Source organism: Stegodyphus dumicola, chromosome 1 (assembly GCF_044657685.1).
Source record: "Stegodyphus dumicola isolate Sdum_Otavi_A_Nest chromosome 1, ASM4465768v1".
Classification (NCBI taxonomy): domain Eukaryota; kingdom Metazoa; phylum Arthropoda; class Arachnida; order Araneae; family Eresidae; genus Stegodyphus; species Stegodyphus dumicola.
Window position 1 is genome coordinate 77,223,056 of NC_140768.1, and position 19,659 is coordinate 77,242,714.

Here is a 19,659-nt window from a genome sequence, read left to right on the forward strand (position 1 = left end):
TTTTTTATTCGATTAACAGAAGTGAAACAAAATGCTGCTTCGTAAAATAAAAAGACTGGAAACTGAGGGATTTTTAAACGAAGTTGCCGATTTTCAGGTTTTGATTATAAGTTAAAATCAGCGACTAACATTTTTATGGGGAACTTCTGTCCAGTAAAATAAAAATTAAAAAAATAGTTTTCTCTTTTCTTGAGTTTATATTTTTGATAGTATGCCTGTTGATTCTCATTCTGCCTTAACGTGAATCTTCTTCCACACTTTATTTCGTGTCCACTCACATTCAAAATTCAAGTGGGTTTCCCCTGCTTGCTTTTGGTTTTCCCATATTTCTTAATTTTCTGACTTTTATGCAGTTTCTGTTATCGATTATTTTGGTGTTTTCTTCTTTCTTTGATCAAGTTATACCTGTCCTATCATAATAAATTCTATTTTCGATGAAGAACAGCATGATGCTTCCGATATATCGATACCTCTTTCATTATGTTCAATGTTGTACATATTGCAATATCATTCTTGTCACGGAATTAAATCATTAAATAATTTTTTGACGTCTCTCACTGAAAAAGATGTATTTCATATTCGTTAATCTCATCATTTTTAGCTTATTATTGAAATTTATTTCAAGATTTGCCTTCCCGAGGAAAATAATACCATATTTAGTTGAAAGTATGATCTTTCTTATTTTTTAAGATAAAATTTAAGAAACAAAATTGTACATGAATATTTATTTTATCTTGCAGTAATTATAAGACAAGGAGTCTTACTTTCTTCCCCTTTCTCCAAAGTTTCCTTGAAATAACAATACCATTAGCGGCGGCTCAAGGACATTACTGATACATTGTTGCCTCATCGTTTTCTTGTATATCAGTGATAAGTATAGTGGACGCATGTCTAAACTGAAATCGTCATGTATCGATTATAATTAGCAGTAGTATATGCGATTATTACCTGTGTGGTTTATTTAATTTTTGAACACTGTAATTATTCCGTATAGAATGATAATTACGATGACCGGAAAAATGCCCACGGGAAAAATGCTCACAGAATAATGCTCACAGGTATAAATGCTCACAGGAAAAAAGACCCACACAGAAAAAAGCTCGCATGGAAAAATGATCACTTAGAAATATACTCACATGGAAATAAGCCCACTGATAAATAAAATACGTAGAAATATCCTTACATTATTCAATCAATAATTAATCGATTTGAACATCGTACATCTACTTTAGTTTTTCAAAGAAAAATTATTTAAATTACCAAAACATCTATGATATATATACATATATATATATATCAAAAACTGTATAACTTATGTATAGATTTAGTTGCTATATAAGATTAACAAATGGTCCGTTTTGAATTAGGAAAAAGAGAGGAGGAAAGAAGAAAAATGAAACAGAATATACAGCGAAAAACTATTACAATTTTAATTGTTAAAAAAAATAAAATAATAGTAAATATAAGTTACACATTTTATAATATAAACATTTAGAAGAATAAGCAAATAGAAATAATTATTTTATTTAAATTACGTAAAATACCTTGTTATATATATAAATCTTAAATATATATTTCACATAAACTTATAAGGTATTTCTCCCGCCTACTTAGCATGCCTTCGTGGTGTGGTGGTCTGTACGCTGGGCGCGTATTCCAAAGATCCGTGGTTCGATTTCTGGCGAAGGCTTTGCTCATTTTTCACATTTCCTGCTTCCGAAATACCTAATGGCTCTACAGTGACGCCCGAACTAAGAAGGTGGCGGATGATGATTCTCTACACCCAGGATTTGGCGATTGGGTCCCCTAAAAACCCTAGTCGCATTTTAAAAGGGAGGAGTATATAAGGTATTTCTCCCGCCTTCTTAGCATGCTTTCGTGGTGTGGTGGTCTGCACGCTGGGCACGTATTCCAGAGGTCCGTGGTTCGATTCCGGGCGAAGGCGTAGCTCATTTTTCACAGCTCCTGCTTCCAAAATACGTAATGCCTCTACAAACTTACTGAATATTAGCTAATATGTATAATTTTATCATCGATTTCATCATAGTTTCTTACATGATTCGCAATTACCAAATGTAAGTTTTTTTTTTTTTTTTTTTTTTTTTTTTAAATTTTTACTTTAGTACGTCCTGTGTTTACAGTAGCTAGTAATAAACATTGACAGGCTAAATCTTTTTTCAGTCTGTCAAACAAAAACTAGGATACTAGGATGGCTACAATTAAATACTTATGAAAGCTTTCGTAATAATTTGTTGTTTTAATAGATTTTTTCGAAGGCTGCTCCATAATGATTCCACACTTCGATTGGAAACTGTGGTCTTCTAGAACTTTTTTGGCTCCAAACTTAAATAACTACATTCAAAACATCAATTTCTATACATACACATCAAAAGTATGCAAAAATAAGTAAATAAAAAACAAAAATGAGCTATTGGCAGTTACAGGGGGGGGGAATGTCGTACAGGGGGCAGTAGTATAAAATATTACAGTACATGCAAAATTTTACTATAGTTTTTATTCTTTTATATATCGCCCTTGAAAAGGTTAATATGAGCATTTGTCCAATCATTTTTTTCAAATGATAAAATAATTTTTCTTTAAAAAATTCAAGCATGTGTACGATGTTCTAATCGATTAATTATTGATTGATTAATGTAAGGATATTTCTACGTATTTTATTTTTCAGTGGGCTTATTTCCATGTGAGCATATATCTATGTGAGCTTTTTTCCGTGTGAGCATATTTCTAAGTGAGCATTTTTTCATGTGAGTATTTTTCTATGTGGGCATATTTCTGTGTGGGCTTTTTTTCCTGTGAGCATTTATACCTGTGAGCATTATTCTGCGACCATTATTCCTGTGGAGTTTTTCCCTAGAACCGATAATTACACTCCTACCTCACATTCTGTTATTTTATAAGGTATTTCTCCCGCCTTCTTAGCATGCTTTCGTGGTGTAGTAGTCAGCATGCTCGGCGCGTATTCGAGAGGTCCGTGGTTCGAGTACCGGCGAGGGCATTGCACATTTTCTTCTATTCTGCTTCGAAATAACCTAATGTCTCTACAGTGGCGCTCAAACTAAAAGGTGATGAATGATGATTCTTCACCACCAGGATTTAGCGACTGGGTCCCCTAAACCCAGTCGCTTTTTAAAAGGGGAGTGTATGTAAGGTATTTCTCCCGCCTTATTAGCATGTCTTTGTGGTGTGGTGGTCAGCACGCTCGACGCATATTCGAGAGGCCCATGGTTCGAGTCCCGGCGAGGGCATTGCTCATTTTTCATCTCTCCTGCTTCAAAATAACCTTCATGTATCAAAATACTTGTTTTGTAGTTACAAAAAGCAGCTTTAATGCGCGTAGAGCATTACACACTGTGTGTGTAAGATATAAAATATGAAACTCAAAGTTGTAACTTAAATTAGCAAGCCCTTAATTCTTCATTTTATTCATTTAGAATCCCTTAATTCTTCATTTTATTTCTATATCACCTCCTTTCTGTTCTAAAAGTAGAAATTGTTTATAATAATTTCTCTGGACTGCGTCTTTTCAAAATTTCATGCTTGCTTGTGTAATCCTGCTGCAATGCGGGCAGCTCTTCTCCAGTCAGATTAAAGAAACTTTCGGCTATATATCTAGCGCTTTACTAATCATGAATATTTTCGTCATTTAAAATAATTCTATAATTTGAAGTATATCACTATGACAAACGATTGCCAAAATAAAAGCCGGCAAGAACATGCATATACGTTTGGGTCTGCAGATTGCAATAAAAAAAAAGGGAGGTGAAGGATTATATGTTATAGCAGTTCTATATACAAAATTTCAACGTTGTACGAATAATCGTTTCTGAGTTATGCGAGATACATACATATGTATGTATGCAAATTACGAAAAAAATCGATTTTAAATCCATTTTGCATATACAGGTATGACTCAAAAAATAGTCAAAATGGATTCAGGAACGGTTAAAATGAATATTTCCGTTGAAACCTGATAACCGAAATTTTTCGCGATTAAAATACTTCTTTTATTTCGAACAAAAAAAAAACTGTTTACTGATTTTTTAAGGCAAAATATTAATTTTACAAGCCAATTCTCTACAAAGTAACTGTTTTACAGGCTTTGACGATGGTGTTGTGAATATGGTTTTCGGTTACGGTCACAAAGCTGGAGAAGCACTCATTCGCCATCCCGATGTTCCAATCATCTCATTTACAGGCAGTGACAGAACGGGGCTCCACATTGGTTCTGTAGCTGGTGGAATGGTGAAGAAAGTATCTCTGGAGGTATTTGAAATTTCACAAACTTTCAGCTGAAACCAATATCGACACCTGAAAATACAGTTAAATATTTCTCACTCTCTGTATTCTAAGACGTACAAACCAAGCACAAAATGGTTTAACTTTTTATTGCTTTATCAATAGTGTGAATATATATATATATATATACATATGTATATAATCCACAAGCTACGAAAAGCTCCTTGAGATCCATCCATTTTTCAGACTCATAATGGAGCAATTTAAAAAAAAAAAAAAAAACGCTATGCAGGCAGATAGGTTTTATGTTATATGGTTGCGCATTGTTTTATTTGATACTACTAATTTTTTACTTCGATTCTGTCTTTACCATATGCGTGATGGACTTGAATATCCATTACTTGAATATTCAAGTGAATGAATTGCTTGAATATCCATTACCATATTAAATTTCTAACTAAAAAGTCACTCAACTAAAAAATTACTATTTTAACTATGCTAACTTTAGAAATTAAAATGCATCTTTTCTAAAGTAACAGAGTTTTATTAACTGTGAAGTTCTATTTACTCCATTTTAACCTCATTGCGTTGCATTCCCAACTGAAATCCTTTTATACATATGTTTTCGAATTTTTCGTCGGGATTAAAATAAATACAAAAGAGTTTAGCTAGGTTAATTATTAAATGATGTTATTAGTGTAAATCTATTAACGTTGTTATTAATGATGTTAGTTAAGACTTGAGCCTTAGTTAACGATAATTGTACTATGATTGACAGAAACTGCATAAATTTTATTATTTTTATTTGAATATTTCTGAATAATAACTCAAAATAAATTAAATGAGCAAATAATTTGAAAATATCTTCTGTATAAAATTAGCACTACATTACAAATATTTCTTCCAAATATTACTTTGTACTGTTTACAATGCCTTAAAATGTATATATTTCTATGAAAAATGTATATATAGTAAAATAAACGCGGATTCTAGTTGATAATTGCTTTGCTTTTAAAATCGATTCTTATTTAGCTTAGAATTAAATGAAACCCATTAAGAGTTCTTAAAAAGATAAAAATATCATATCTGTACACTCATCTATCTCATCTTAAAATCTTTTTATTTAAATGTAAGTAACCTGTTGTTATAATTAGCAATCTTTATAATTGTAACTATTTCTGTTATTCTTGCTGAATATATGAGTGTAATTTCATATTAATAATTGTATTTTTAAATGTACTCCATGTTTAGGATCATAATCTGCTTATGTCCAACTTACAATATTAAGAAATTATGGGTAGGTTAAAGATGTATTTCACCTTGTAATTTTCTTGTTTAAAAATACGTTAGCAATTCTTTTTTGATAACATTTATATTAGTGGTAGATTGAGTTCATTTATACCCAAAATCTTTATAGCACTTTTAAATTCTGATAATATTCAAATAAATATTTATTACAACATCCCCACACAGATCCATTTTTGTAATCTTAATCTCTCAAATTTTTCAACTTTTCCTGAGTTCTAAAGATTTAATTTTAATAAATTAACTAAATTTATTAATCAGAGTGAATAAGATTAAATTTTAAAAAATTACGCCCAGTATTTTTGCGACTCTATTAAAATTTGAAATTAGGCAATAACTTCATCTGTGTTTAGATTTTAAACTGACATGTTTCATTTCCATTAACTTTAAAACTGAAACAAAGGAAAAGCAGCAAAATGCAAGGTACAGAATTGCTTAAACATTTAATTTCTTAAAGCTTTCAAAATTTTCATCAAAACAAATAGCATCCTCTTTTTTTAAAAATAGCATGACGCAAAAGTTCTGAAGTTAACTTTTGAGCAGAAACGAAATGCATTAGCTCAGAAAATAAATAAAATATCTATTCACTTTGCTTCGTTCATTAGTGGCATTAAAATCTTACATTAACGAAATGATAAATGAAATGTATAGCTTAAGTAAAGTTATATAACAGCAAAAATTCATCCAAGAGATACACATAAAAATCTGGTAAAAACTTTTTATGTTAATGTAAATCAACTATTTGTGATAAATTCGAATCAACTAAAGTAATTTCGTAAGAGTAATGGAACTTTAATTTTTAAGCACATTAATGTGTGCATTTTTTTTAAAACCTTCCGCAGCTGTCTCATTTCCTCTTCATTAAGCTTCAACTGTTTTCATATTAACTCAATAAAAAAGCAAAATATCAAAAAGAATTTAACGAATTTAGCTTAGATCAAAATAAACTCCCTAAATTATACGGGGTAATTCTTTACTACATATCTTTTCGGAAATATCTTAGGAGAAATTTTTCATTCCTTTTATCTTTTTTGAATGATTATAATTGTAGTGCCTCTGTTTTTTAGATGGGAGGAAAGAATGCTGCTGTTGTATTTGGTGACGCAGATCTCGAGAAGTGCATTCCCGTTTTAATAAGGTAAGTGATTTCAAGAACGTGATTTTTTCCCCCTCGTAAAGAGAACGCTTTTAATCCTTCCTTTTTCCTTAATTCGAAGAGGAGACAGATTCAGTTTACAAAATGAATTTATTATTAAAAGCATATTATAATATTGCACATTTTGTATGTAATTTCTTTTTAATGAGTAAAATCATTTTTATACCGACGAATAAATGTATCCAAATTAATTGGAGCAATGCTGTTTTTTGATAATTCAAAGTCGGAATCAATTTAATAAAAAAATATGGGTGTCTTATCTGTGTACGAATTATTATTATTATTATTATTGAACGTAGTTAGCATAAAATTCTTTTAAATTATTTGTTATTTTTAATTTTTCATTATTTTATTTTCATTTAAATTAAATAAAGGAAACAATATGCATCTATAATCGAAAAAAACAAAGCAAATCTTTGGTTTTACTTCAAGTTATGAGGGAATTATCAGGATTTTCCCCCATGTACAACGTGAAGTTTTAATTAGCCAGAATTCTGTTGACCAGTCAGTTCTGTGGTAATCGCCTTCAGCCTTCGTGGATGAAGATGCTCGTATTTTTTCGGGTGCTCGAGGAGAGAACAGAACATATTCGCGCCGACAGGTGCTTATGTTCCCGATTTACTTTTGGATGATAGACGCATCACTGATAATGTTACCATGGATAATACTATGGATGTTCCTACTGAAAGGAATAACCGCAACGGTAGAGGGGTGGTGCTTGCGTCCTCCGTCACTTATCACTTATCACTTACTGAAAGGAATGATCCTACAAAGTTAACTTTATATAAAGAGTATGTAAAAGAATCCGGCAATTCATGCCGGATACTCAAACGGAAGAACTTATGCAACAGATTGGTATATTGAAGAGAAGACTGAGAGGTGAGTGCGAGTTTTTAAATTTAAAGTGAGAAAATCCGCCCTTCTTTACAAAATTTTAATCTTGGAAAAAGGAAAAATTGTAATAATATTAATGATATTTCTAATAATGATGTAGAAAATTCACAAAATTTTAAGAAATTTTCCAAAATGGCCAAAAAAAGGCAGGAAAAAATCTTTAATGTGATTTCTACTAAACATCAATTAGGGTGCTAAATACACATACAGCGACTAACGGTTATATTAATAATAACGTAAACGGTAACTCCTTGGGGCAGCAATGGAATATTCCCTTGTACCAAGGAAATCCTGCCAAGATTATGATAAAAACCTCCTGAAATATTCACCTTTAAAAAAAATCGTCAAAACTAATTACATCCAAAAATAATGCGGAATTCCTCGCGAAAGTCAGCGGAGAATTCTTGAAAATACTTCCTACAACAGCTGATGATCACCGATCTCTATCCACACTATTTCACGAGCTCATCATAAAACATTACGTTATAAATCGTAAACACGCTAGACCTATTAAGGTGACAATTCGCGAGCTACCCATTGAATGCCGGCAAGGAAGAAATCAAAGAAGCCATCACGGAAAAAGAATATTTTGTTTACAGAATTGTGCAGCTCTAAAGAAATAGAACCAAACAAGTTATGCCTCTATTTCATATCCAACTAAATCCAAAGAGCAAAAATATAAAATAGCTACTATCAAGTATGATGCTCTTCAGGGTCTCCAGAGAGAAATATATAAACAAAAACCATATACAGTAATACCTTAAATGTCAGAAGTGGTATTACTCTTCTGACAATTGGTACTTGAAACCCAAGTGTGTGAAGTGTGCCGGTCTGCAAGGAACTCAGTTTTGTCCGCATCAAGGGACATTAGAAAATCCTGAGTGTTCCAACTGCCTAGGTTTTTCGGCCAGCCTCGTATACAGGTTGTGTAAAATTCCCAAATAACAGTGAATTTACAAATAATTCTAAGAAAAAATCAGGTGTCTATTAAAAAAATGAAATTTCCAACCGGCAGCTTTAAAATAAGCTAAACCACACTCCCTAGGAAAATACTGCTACTGCACATAGGAATATTTCTGAAAATCAAACTAATAATATTCCTAATGAAAATCGTAAATCTTTTTATGCAGTACAACTAATACCAATAGTAAAAATCTGGTTTCTTCGAAATATTTGCATTTATTTATTAAAGAAATGGAAAACGTCTTCGTACGGAACAGTCGAATGAGATTAGCTTCATGTTTTAAGAAATGTCTAGCTAAGCTACAAGCAGCTGATAACTCATTTGATAAATTGTATTTGAAATGTTTGAAAATTTTAATGATAATAATTATAATAACAATAATAATAATAATAATAACTCAATTACAACACTTATATTAACGTAAATAAAAAATGGCTTCATGGAAAATAAAAAATGGAGCCATTCTCAGACCTTTAAAGCAAAATTTTATCAAAGTTTCGTGATTCTAACCTTGGCAAAATTGATCTTTCTACAATAAAGGTCAGTGGATGGCAAAGTGACCAACGGACATTGATTTCTTTGAGTGGTTACCTTTTTTTACCTTAATGCTGGGTATAATTGAATTGTACCTTTAACTCCCCCACATCCACGATTCATTCATAAATGAAACTTCTTAAGTTGTTTATTAAACTTATTATTTAACTTGAATTAATCTCTCACATTTACGTTTCGGATATCCTTTCAAAATTAATATGGCGATGAAAAGAGTCTTACTTTGTTCAGTCGCTTGCCTTTAATTCGCTCGCACTTCCAGCCAATCGCTAAGGTCGAAAAATAAAAGCAAGGTCGCTTTTTTAACGTTTACCGCGACGTCAGTTCCAGCTACACCTCATGTCGTCCATTTGCCTATACAGGTATTCCCTTTTACCACCTCAGCAATAAATTTCTACCATCAACTTCATCTGCTACTCACTTATTAGAACTTTTTCTCGGCTGAAATACTCTACCTCATGAAATCTCTATAGTCATTGTTGTGTAGAATTGTTATGTTAATTTATATAATAATTTACAGTGAATAATAAAATTGTAATGTTCACATTTGAGATTTAATTTTTTAATACATAGTATTGTTTAAACTACTTTCATTTGATTACGGTAAAGCTCTTATTAAGTTAGCAGAAAAGTTTTGGTACAGATAAAAGGCGGGTTTTTCCGTTCTCACGGACCGACAACTCTGGGGTCAAAGGTCGGCGGCCAGCTGCCTTTTTCGTCCCTTATCTTTCGAGGTTGAACAAGTGTTTTGCTCGTTTTAAAGGCGAATAGTTCTACCGGACGGCGATACCTGACAGAATTATGGGTTGGAAATATTTCCATGGTGGGAAGGGTACGAACTGCGCCGAATTTGATCGAAGATCCCCGTCCCCTTGTTATCTAATCCACGAACTGCGCGACGTTTTCTGTCCCTTATTTCTTTCCCAAGAAGATTGAGTGCTACAAAAAGTCATTTATCTCCATTAATGGGACATTTTATTGAGACTGCAAGCCTTTATTTTCGTTTATCAATATTGTAAAAATTGTGCATGCAAAACAAATATTAATTTAAAGTCTGGCATGTGCTAAAGTAAAAATAAATTTATTTTACACTCATTTTAATGTTTTATGATGCTTAAAGGAATGATGAGCCAGATCTTTTTTATTCTCCGTAAGAATTAAAAACTTTCCAAGTTGTAGATTTTAGTCGTTGATATATATGCTTATAATAATAATAATAATAATATATGTATATATATATATATATATATATATAAGTTTTGAATAGTATAATTGATAGATAAATGACATACACAAAACTGATACATAATCAACCTATCAAATATCGGATTTGTAGCTCACCTGAAATAAGTTTATTGTCTAGATAATTATTAACAAATCTTCTTAGATAGCAGAATGGTTTTAACTTTCAAATTTACCCATTTAGATACACAGTTCTGATTTAATTTAAAAATTTCTCTTTATTAAATCTAAAAATTGGACTTCTTAAGTCGTTCTAAATTCACACTAATATTATTGCAATATATTGCCGTATTAAGCTTTCCATTTTTAGTCATTGAAGTTATTTTAAGGTTATTTAACTTTGCTACAAATTCCATATTTTAATACTAGAAACGTTTAAATATTTATTCTGTTTTCCACCTGACGTACTTTGGCATACATTTAATTTCTAATACACATTTAATTAATAAATTAATAATTATGAGCGTCAGCAAAATTTTCATAATTAAAAAAAAAAAAAAAAAAAAAAAAAAAAAACCACCTCCCTTATATTCATATCCTGGGATTTTCAGTTCCCTTTTGATCCATTCCTTTTTCACATATTGTTTCACTGTACTCAAGTTTTCATGTATGTAGAATTTATATACTTTGTATTGTATTTATGCCAATTTATACTTAAGTGATAATTTTTACAAATTCTTGCATCACAACTCTAGTTAACAGAAGATGTTTCTAACACCTTGGTAAAGCTTAATCTTCAGCATATAGCTCATTTTCTAACTTAATTTCAGACTGAATTATTTGTAAAATTAATTACTTGAAATTATTTGTTAACAAAGATGGTCGCTAAATCACGCAAATAATATTTCTAACTGTTGTAATTTATAATGCAACGAGTTCATGTGATTTATACTATAATTCATTTATAATTTTTTCAGCAGTATTGAAATTAATAGCAGATACTGATAATGTTATACATTTAGATTACAATGATTTAGATTGCCATTGCCTTCTTCACTCATGCTTTTATGCTACATTCCTAATATTTCATAATGGCATACAGGTAAGTTTAACTCATTCACCAAATATGTAAATCTCTAATTCAGCCAACTTTTGTTCTTACGTGTGCTGTATCTTCTATTTTCTTTAATATATTGTTCAGCCTAATTTCTTATGATCAAGCGAAAAAGTCACTAAACATTAGTAGTTCGACCCGAGTTTCTAATCCCAAACATCTCCCAGCTCTTTTTTTTTTTTTTTTTTTTTTTTTTTTGTATTTACTTACTGTGTAAAAATGTATCGTAAAAATTTCAGTTCATGAAGCAAAAATACTTTTTTTATTTATTCTTTAAAAATATTGCAAAAATTTTCACTTTAGCATACTTTTTTACAAATTCCTCTAATAAGAATAAAATAAGGAAAGAAATTAACTCGTGTTCGGTGATTAATTCCTCGATGCAAATTATATGTAACTTTTTTCAAAAGCATAGAGTTTATATGGATATCAATAAATTAAGGATTATTTCTCCATCTAATTTTCGTAACATGTTTATTCCAGAATTTTCTTTTCACACTGTAGCGCTTAACTTTATGAGTTTCCTATAATCATTCAATTTCTCTAGCCGTGACAACTTTGAATACCTTCTGACAAGTAGTTATATTTTTAACCACTGTATTTTAATTCCTGTTGACTATCAGTACATTATTCACTTGTTTCACAAGTGCAACTTTTATTTTATACGAAAATCTACGTAAAATAGCATTAAAACTTCAGTTATGCGAAGCTCCTGATCGATTGCTTGTTTTAGATTGAATGAAATTAAGCTTAATGTTACTGTTAATTATCTTGTTATTAATTTAATTATACATTTCTAATTAATTATATGTTCAGATATTTCCAAGTATATTACTCAAACTTTTGCATCCCAATTTTTAATTTTTGGTTAAAAAAATAAACTTTTCTTTATTGAGAGGCCTGATTGATTATATTAATTTGCAGTATTGTTTATCTGATTTTTTTCTTCTAGATACATTTTAGAAAAAACTTCTTAGCATAATAATTTAAATTTATTTACAATTTCTACGTCAGTGTTCCAAATGCATAGTGATGTTGTTATAATAGATTTCATGCTAATTTTTTTTTTTTTAAATTTAACTAAATTTAATTTCTGCAAACATTTACATGATTACTTTAATTAACAAAAAATATTTTTAGCACACTCTAACAGACTTTGATATGGAATAGTTTTTTGCACGCTAGTGAACTCTATTAAATTTTCCAGTCTAGTTCAGACATCTTGACTATTATTAATGTAATTTATTAAAAATATAATTTGTATGCTTTATAATTATTTAATTTATGATATTATTATAATAAATGAAAGATGTTTGTAATGCTAATATGCATGTTTACCAATACCTTTTATTTTCTTTGTTAGCTCTCGCATTTATTACTGTTATTCAAGTAATTAGCCTGCTTGTTAGATATTTTTTACTTGTTCTTGTGATATGTAATTCTATTTATTTATTTTTATTTTCCTCTTGGCTACAATTGGCTTCGAAAAGTTAAATTGTATCCCTGTAGACAGCAGAGGGAAGAAATTTTGATTGGCGCAGTTGGACTATAGCTCGACCCGGGGGGGGATTTTCATTAGCGCAGTTGGAGAACACTCCCATGGTGTTGCGCGAAAAAAAGGGGTATGTCACTTTAAAATAGGGGATTGATTTTCTTCGAATTTGGGAGGTTAATTATTGCTCTTGTTCTAGTTGGTTAGAGAGGGTACCAGTTTTGTGTCGGATTGGCTAGTTTTGATATTATTGATAATTTAGCCAATTGCGATTATAGAGGCTTCCGCCTTTTGAGCGTCATCGAGGTTTTAAAAGTGGTTGCACGAGAGGCAGGTAGGCGATCAGCAGATTTTCCAGACTTTGGCAGTTTTTTTTCAACCGTGCGTAGAACCGCTGTCTGCAAGTAAACGTTTATACCGACCGCTTCCCAGCTGGTTTGAGGGCTGCTGACCGGTCCGGGTGCGTTACAGGCTCTCATCGTGACTTTTTCGGCGTCGGTGTTGGTGGAACTGGGGCTAGGTTCTGCTTTCTCCCAGACCAGCATTTCTCAAACTTTTTGGTTTTGATTTCGTCGCTGATGTTTTTCTCTTTTTAAAAAATGAGTCAGAGAGCTCGCGTTGAAGATCCAGATTGCTGATGAAAATATAGAAAGGGGGGGTGTCGTCATCTCTTGAGCAGACGTTAGATTGTGGTTTAGGGAAGATTTTGACCGAATATTGTTTTCGACGTATTAAAGAAATGGTTCGGCAGCTTCCCGAGTTTCACAGACTGTTGTGTATGCGGCTTCCGTGAGTGTAAGTTTTTTCCCTCTCGTTTTGTTTGTGACTGGTTATTAAAGTAAACAATGCGATAGTGATTTTCCTTTTTAAATATTTAATTGTCATGAGTCATCACTTAAATTAAATTAAGAAAAAATAAATGTTTCTTAAAAGAACTTTTCACAGAATTAATGTGTATTGAGATTATATCAAGTAGTTTAATTTTATTTCTAAATGTCAGAAGATAAATTTACTGATGTGTTACAAGTATAGGAATATTGAGTTCTTCTAAATTAGCTTCATGTATGAGCTTAAATTCTTGAGTAACTATTTAAACAGATTAATAATTGTAAAGTATTTCATTATAATTTTGGTAGGATTTGGAAAATGTTAAAAATGAGATTAGTGTTCAGTGAAATTTGTGTAATTATGGTAAAGTACATAACTAATCATTTGAGTGCAATATTGGTCGTTGTACAGATTGTCAAATGAAAAATTGTGAGTAATTTATTTTAGATGATGTTTCGTAGGGATAGTCTGGCCAGCTATCTAAAATTATAATTTTTGTGGAAAATTTAATCAATGTTTTTATTGATTTATTATTGCATGTTTTATTTGAGTTTTTATCTGGTGGTCTACTGTAGTCACCCATGGGATCCTTACGGAAAACATGCGTTATTTCTTTTCAACTCGAACCTGGGTAACTTATTGGGGGTATTAGGAAAATTAATTTTAAGTGTGACTATACGATCAGATTAATTTTATCTGAACTGGTGTTTCGACTTCTTACTTGTGAGATTTATCTTTCCCTGGTGTTTAAGTATTCTGTGCCATATTTAAATGAAAAGTGTTTGTCGCTATCTCTAGAATTGTACTGAAATTTATATGTTTTCAGGAAGTTGAGCTGATATAGTTTATTTTAGAGTGAGATAGCATTTTTAGAATTAGAAAGTTATTCCCATTTTCGTATTTCATTGAAAAATAATCTTTTGATTTTACCAAAACACCAGGGAGGATATTATCCTTTCATTATTGACTAAAAGAGTATGATCGTTGATCTGATAAATTTTACTTTACTCTTTTGATGATTTGTGCATTTTAGACTAACTTAAAAGTCTTAGTTTTACAATCACCAGGCAACTAAAAAGATCAGATATTTGTTATGAGAGTTTTTGTGTTTGGTTTTTTTCCTTCCTTTTTTTTAGTCGTGGCATCAAGAGATGTGAGTAAGCCAGACAGATAAATTAATAAATTAATATTAAAACTTTTTAAACGTAACATCATTCTACATTGCTGATCGATCTTGTCTTAAAAATTACAACTGCTAGAAAATGCTATCAACTTTTCAGCTATGCTACCAATTGATCGAAAATCTTTCAATTACTACTCCGGGTTAGGACCAAGCCCAGGCACCTTTATGTAAACGACACTTTAGTTTTAGAAAACCATGCTTACCGTTTTCAGCTATCACTCGTAATATGGGTATTATTCTCGAGATTACTTTCACATTAGAAGGAAAGTTATGTTCAACTAAACAAAGGTGTTTCGCTAATGTGTCACTTCATTTATAAGAACACTTTATGGTACCAGATTGAAAAAATACTCGCAATTCATCAAATATTTCAGTCTTCACGTTTGGGATGTGTTAGAATACTTCCTAGAATTATTTTTATTTAAAAGTTCTTTTGTCGATTCAAATGTTCATTAAATTTATTATTCGACGTTGTTAATTATTACGAATTCCCTATTTAACTCTGTAATAACAACTTTTAAATTTTCTTCTCAGAATCAAATATTAAGATTTATTAGTATAAATGTATATTAGTAGAAGGAAAATAATGTAGAAGCAAAAAAAACTAAGGGTAATAAAGCAAGTTTAATAAACTTTAAATGCATTGATTGACAAACGAATTAATAAATCTTTTTATTTTTTTAAATAAAAAAGAAAACAAATGTGCTTTACGGATACGAATAAAATCCGTTGCATTTTGTTTAAAGTATCTACTGAACAAAATTTCTTTTTCATAAGATAATAGTTAATATTTCGTGCATCTTTTGACTCTTGCTTAAATTATTAATTAGCTTAATGTATTAATACAGTAAGGAAATTTCAATCAACAAAATCAATTAATTAAATCTTTTTCTTTAAGTACAACAATTTTCTTAAGAGTATTAAAAAAATCAGTAACGGGGAGAAGTTCTCGTTTCTGTTATGCGCCATTTTGTGCATAATTATTCTCACCTACATAGGGTGAACAATTCGAGTGCTCTTCTCTACTAAGCCTTCTTACTATGTCCCTTTTTAAATGTTTTTAGGGGTAGTTTCTTAAATCAAGGACAAGTATGTTTGAGCACCAGCAGAATATATATAGAGAAGGCAATATTTTCCATATTTGTTGAGAAATTCCTTGCTGCAGTGAGGTAAGCGAAAATATTAGTTACTTTAATGCACATAAGCCTTAAATATTATTTGTATCACATCGTAATCTGTTAAATTTATATAATATGGTATTTTAAAAATCTGATTACTTTATGTTAATGCCAATTATATTCACTAATAAAATTAATAATATCTGATTTTTTATGCTTTTAGGAAAATTAAGGTAGGTGATCCCTTAAACGAAGATGTTCGAATGGGACCAGTTTGCAGCAAACAGCATTTTGAAAAGATACAAATGTATCTGAAACTTGCAGAAGAAGAAGGGGCAAAATTTCTTATAAAATCAGAAAATCTTGATCTTCCAGAGAATAATAAAAATGTAAGTGATTGCATTTTTATATCTCGTCATTTTATTTAACTGTTGAAAATTTAGGTATTACTGTACTGTAATCTACAGGGTTCATAAAGTAGATAGTTAGACTAAGTGTGATTTAGGTGACAAATCAGTAAAATTTTGCTTTAAAACAGTAACTATATAACGTATTAATGTATTACGTTTGAGAAATCAATATTACGACCGAAAATTAAAGTAAATTTATTTTTAAATGATTATTTTAACGTAATGACTGTGTTTTTCTACAGAGAGACTGTCCTATATTTGATCTTTTGTTCTTTCTCAAGCAGAAACACTTCATGACAGATTCATACGTGATGGACTATTCTTCCGGAAGGGCTGTTGGTCAAAGCTTGAATATAGCTTATGCAAACAGAACTCGTATTATTTACCTTAAAAAAACAGTGCAATCCGTTATTCACTTAATTCATTTTTATGAGTCTTAATCTTGGGTTAAACTTTTTATTAGGTTCAAGAATGTATTCCATACAAAAACCACTCCTCCTTAAATTTAGGGAAAACTTGAAAATTCGCGATAACTCGCCGCTGAAAGTTAGTGCGATCTTCAATAAACTCTGTAGCTAGTAAAATAATGCTGAGTTAATATATAATATGAAAATTACTCGGGTTTCATCAATTTGCGTAATCATATAGCAGCAACAAAAACAACTACTTCGAAATGTTACTTCGGGTTTTAATTGTAAACAAAAAAAAAAAAAAAATAAAAATAAAAATAAAAAAAATAAAATAAAATAAAATAAAATAAAATAAATAAATAAATAAATAAAATAAAATAAAATAAAATAAATAAAAATTAAAAATTAGATATTCCGTGGTTATTTATTAGCTTCGGTATCAGATCGCTACTGCAAAGTAAGCATTAAATATTATTAAAATTAAAATTAAACTTTTGAAACATCATTTGCCGAACGTACAGCTGGGAAAAGCCCCAGCTTAATAGTCGCTCAGATGGTTAGTTGACTTTTAATGACACAAAACCTTGAATGTTATTATGCGCCAGACGAATGGTGAATGTAATCCAAAATGCACAAACACACTGTATCAGATGAATTGCTGAAATGAACCTGTAATGCTGATGAAGGCATGTATAAATACTTTGAGAAATGCTCTAGCAACAGGTAGAGCAGGATAAAAGGAAAAACTTCAAATCATATGGTATCACTCAGATGGAGCAGACTACTAAATACAAATCCGTCTGTAGTTCATCAATTTCTAACCATAAATTCATCTTAGCCAAGGAAGATCTACAGCAGGCCGGAACAAACCTTTCGCTAAAGGACTACTAAACGTATTTTTTTTAAAAAAGGTGAGCCGCAAACTAAATATAATATTAGATATAAATTGTTATTTTTCTGGAAAGTGAAATATAACGCAAAAATAAATAAATTTCTAACAACCAATAATTTAATGAGACGAATGATGTTGTTATCTCTCAGCATTTATTTTTAAGATGTTATAGTAAAGATTTTTAAAATTGCTTATCAATAGTGCTTAATTATAAAATGTTTTATTGATATTCATAATAAGTAAACTGTGGAGTTTATCTATTTATTTTTAACTAATAGTTCATTTTAAGTTAGCACTTTCCTATTAGTTTCTTTTCACCCACGCTTTTCATGCCAGAATGTAAATGAGGTAACAAGAGTTTATTCAGATTAAGGTAGACTGAAGTGCTATTTAAGCAAGAGTTTCGGAAGTTAGTTAGAGCGTGTGAGCCATATTCCAGGCCACGTTGTATATGATTATTAGCGACTTGCGTTAGCGACTTGAGTTGTTCTAGCCATTAGGCTTTGTTTCCCTGGTTTACTACAAACCAGAGCTGTTCCTGCGCGTTAAAGTATACTGCGAGCCGTTAGGTTAATCTATCACACCTTCAAATTAGTATTGTTACGTAGTTTTGTTAAGCCAGAAGCGCTTGGCTTATTGTAACCCAATTTGGGTCATTTGTTGATTTGCGTTCGAATGAAAGGGTCTTATACACCCTTCTTTTAATTTCTGTTTTGCTTCACAAAGCTGGAAGATAATTCTTCAATAATCCTTTTAAAGTCTAATTTGTATGTTCTCAAAGAGACATAGACTTTACAAAACGTTGGTTCATATAGGTTGATCCCAAAATAACCAATACTTTTCGAGAAAAATACTTCTCAAGTTTGTCGATTGGTCCGAATTAAGAGTATTGTAAGATATTTCAGATTTCTTCACGACTGTGCTGTTCTCTTAAATAAGTAACACACTGCAGATTTCAAGCTGAAACTCAGTCGATACATTATCAGTTTCTGTTCAAAATAAGTTACAAATGATTATCAAATTTAATACGATTTTGCAAAAATCCCTATATCTACGGATACTATATGCACGATCTACGGAATTCTGTCTTGATTTGAACAAAATTAGAAGTTAGAAAGTAATTCACAAGCTGACCAATTCAAAATGTATAATAAACTTCAATTTATTTTACTTAAATGGTTTCGCGAATGAGATATCTGTGCTAAGAAGCTATGCGTTTCATTTCATCGTCAAGTCACATGAAAGAACAACTGAACAGAATATACAAGAGTGTGAACTAGACAGCAGATGAATATCCTTCAGAGGTGAATCCAAAGATTTACCTTGCAGAACAATTGTTTAACAAGGACAGAATTACATTCGAACTATTATTGTGTTAATAAAGAAACCGTAATTATGTACCAATGTTTCTTTAGGATAAAAAATTAATATTTTTACTGCTGCAGAAAATGATTCTGAATATTCTTTCATTTTAAAAGTTGGGCAGAAAGATCTTTGGAACTCTATTTTCAATTTATTTTTCTGGAAATCAAGAGATTAAATATTCTTTAGGTCTTAGTAGCAAACCAAAAGTCTCATTTTCTTTGATATGAATTGCGGATTTATTTATGTTAGATATAAATTCTAGTACATGTATTACTGAATTGATACATTTTTTGTGAGGATAAATTGGAGTTTCTTTAATTAAATAAAAGTTTATTGTTGAAAACGACTCTGTCTGATTCTAGATGAAATTTCCCATTAATATACCCTAAAGGCCTTTTACACACTTAGTTCAACTAAAAATAAATAAAAATAAAAGCCAAGTTATAGAGCGGCGTGCGGCGTTTACTGTGGTTTTCTCTCTCGTTTTAAAACTTCAATATTATATAACATATTTTAACAATCTAAAGTTTATCTTTC

At 30.7% G+C, this 19,659-nt stretch overlaps 1 protein-coding gene across 2 annotated transcripts in view; it reads left to right on the top strand.

The window, feature by feature from the left end:
* Nucleotides 1-19,659, top strand: part of LOC118199589 (2-aminomuconic semialdehyde dehydrogenase-like) — a 56,385-nt gene that overhangs the window by 24,329 nt on the left and 12,397 nt on the right. For both annotated transcript variants that reach the window (XM_035371484.2, XM_035371483.2), the window contains exons 4-7: nt 4,118-4,284; nt 6,630-6,700; nt 15,992-16,096; nt 16,269-16,434. In XM_035371484.2, the coding sequence (XP_035227375.2) occupies nt 4,118-4,284; nt 6,630-6,700; nt 15,992-16,096; nt 16,269-16,434 (509 nt within the window). The remainder of the gene's footprint in view (nt 1-4,117; nt 4,285-6,629; nt 6,701-15,991; nt 16,097-16,268; nt 16,435-19,659) is intronic.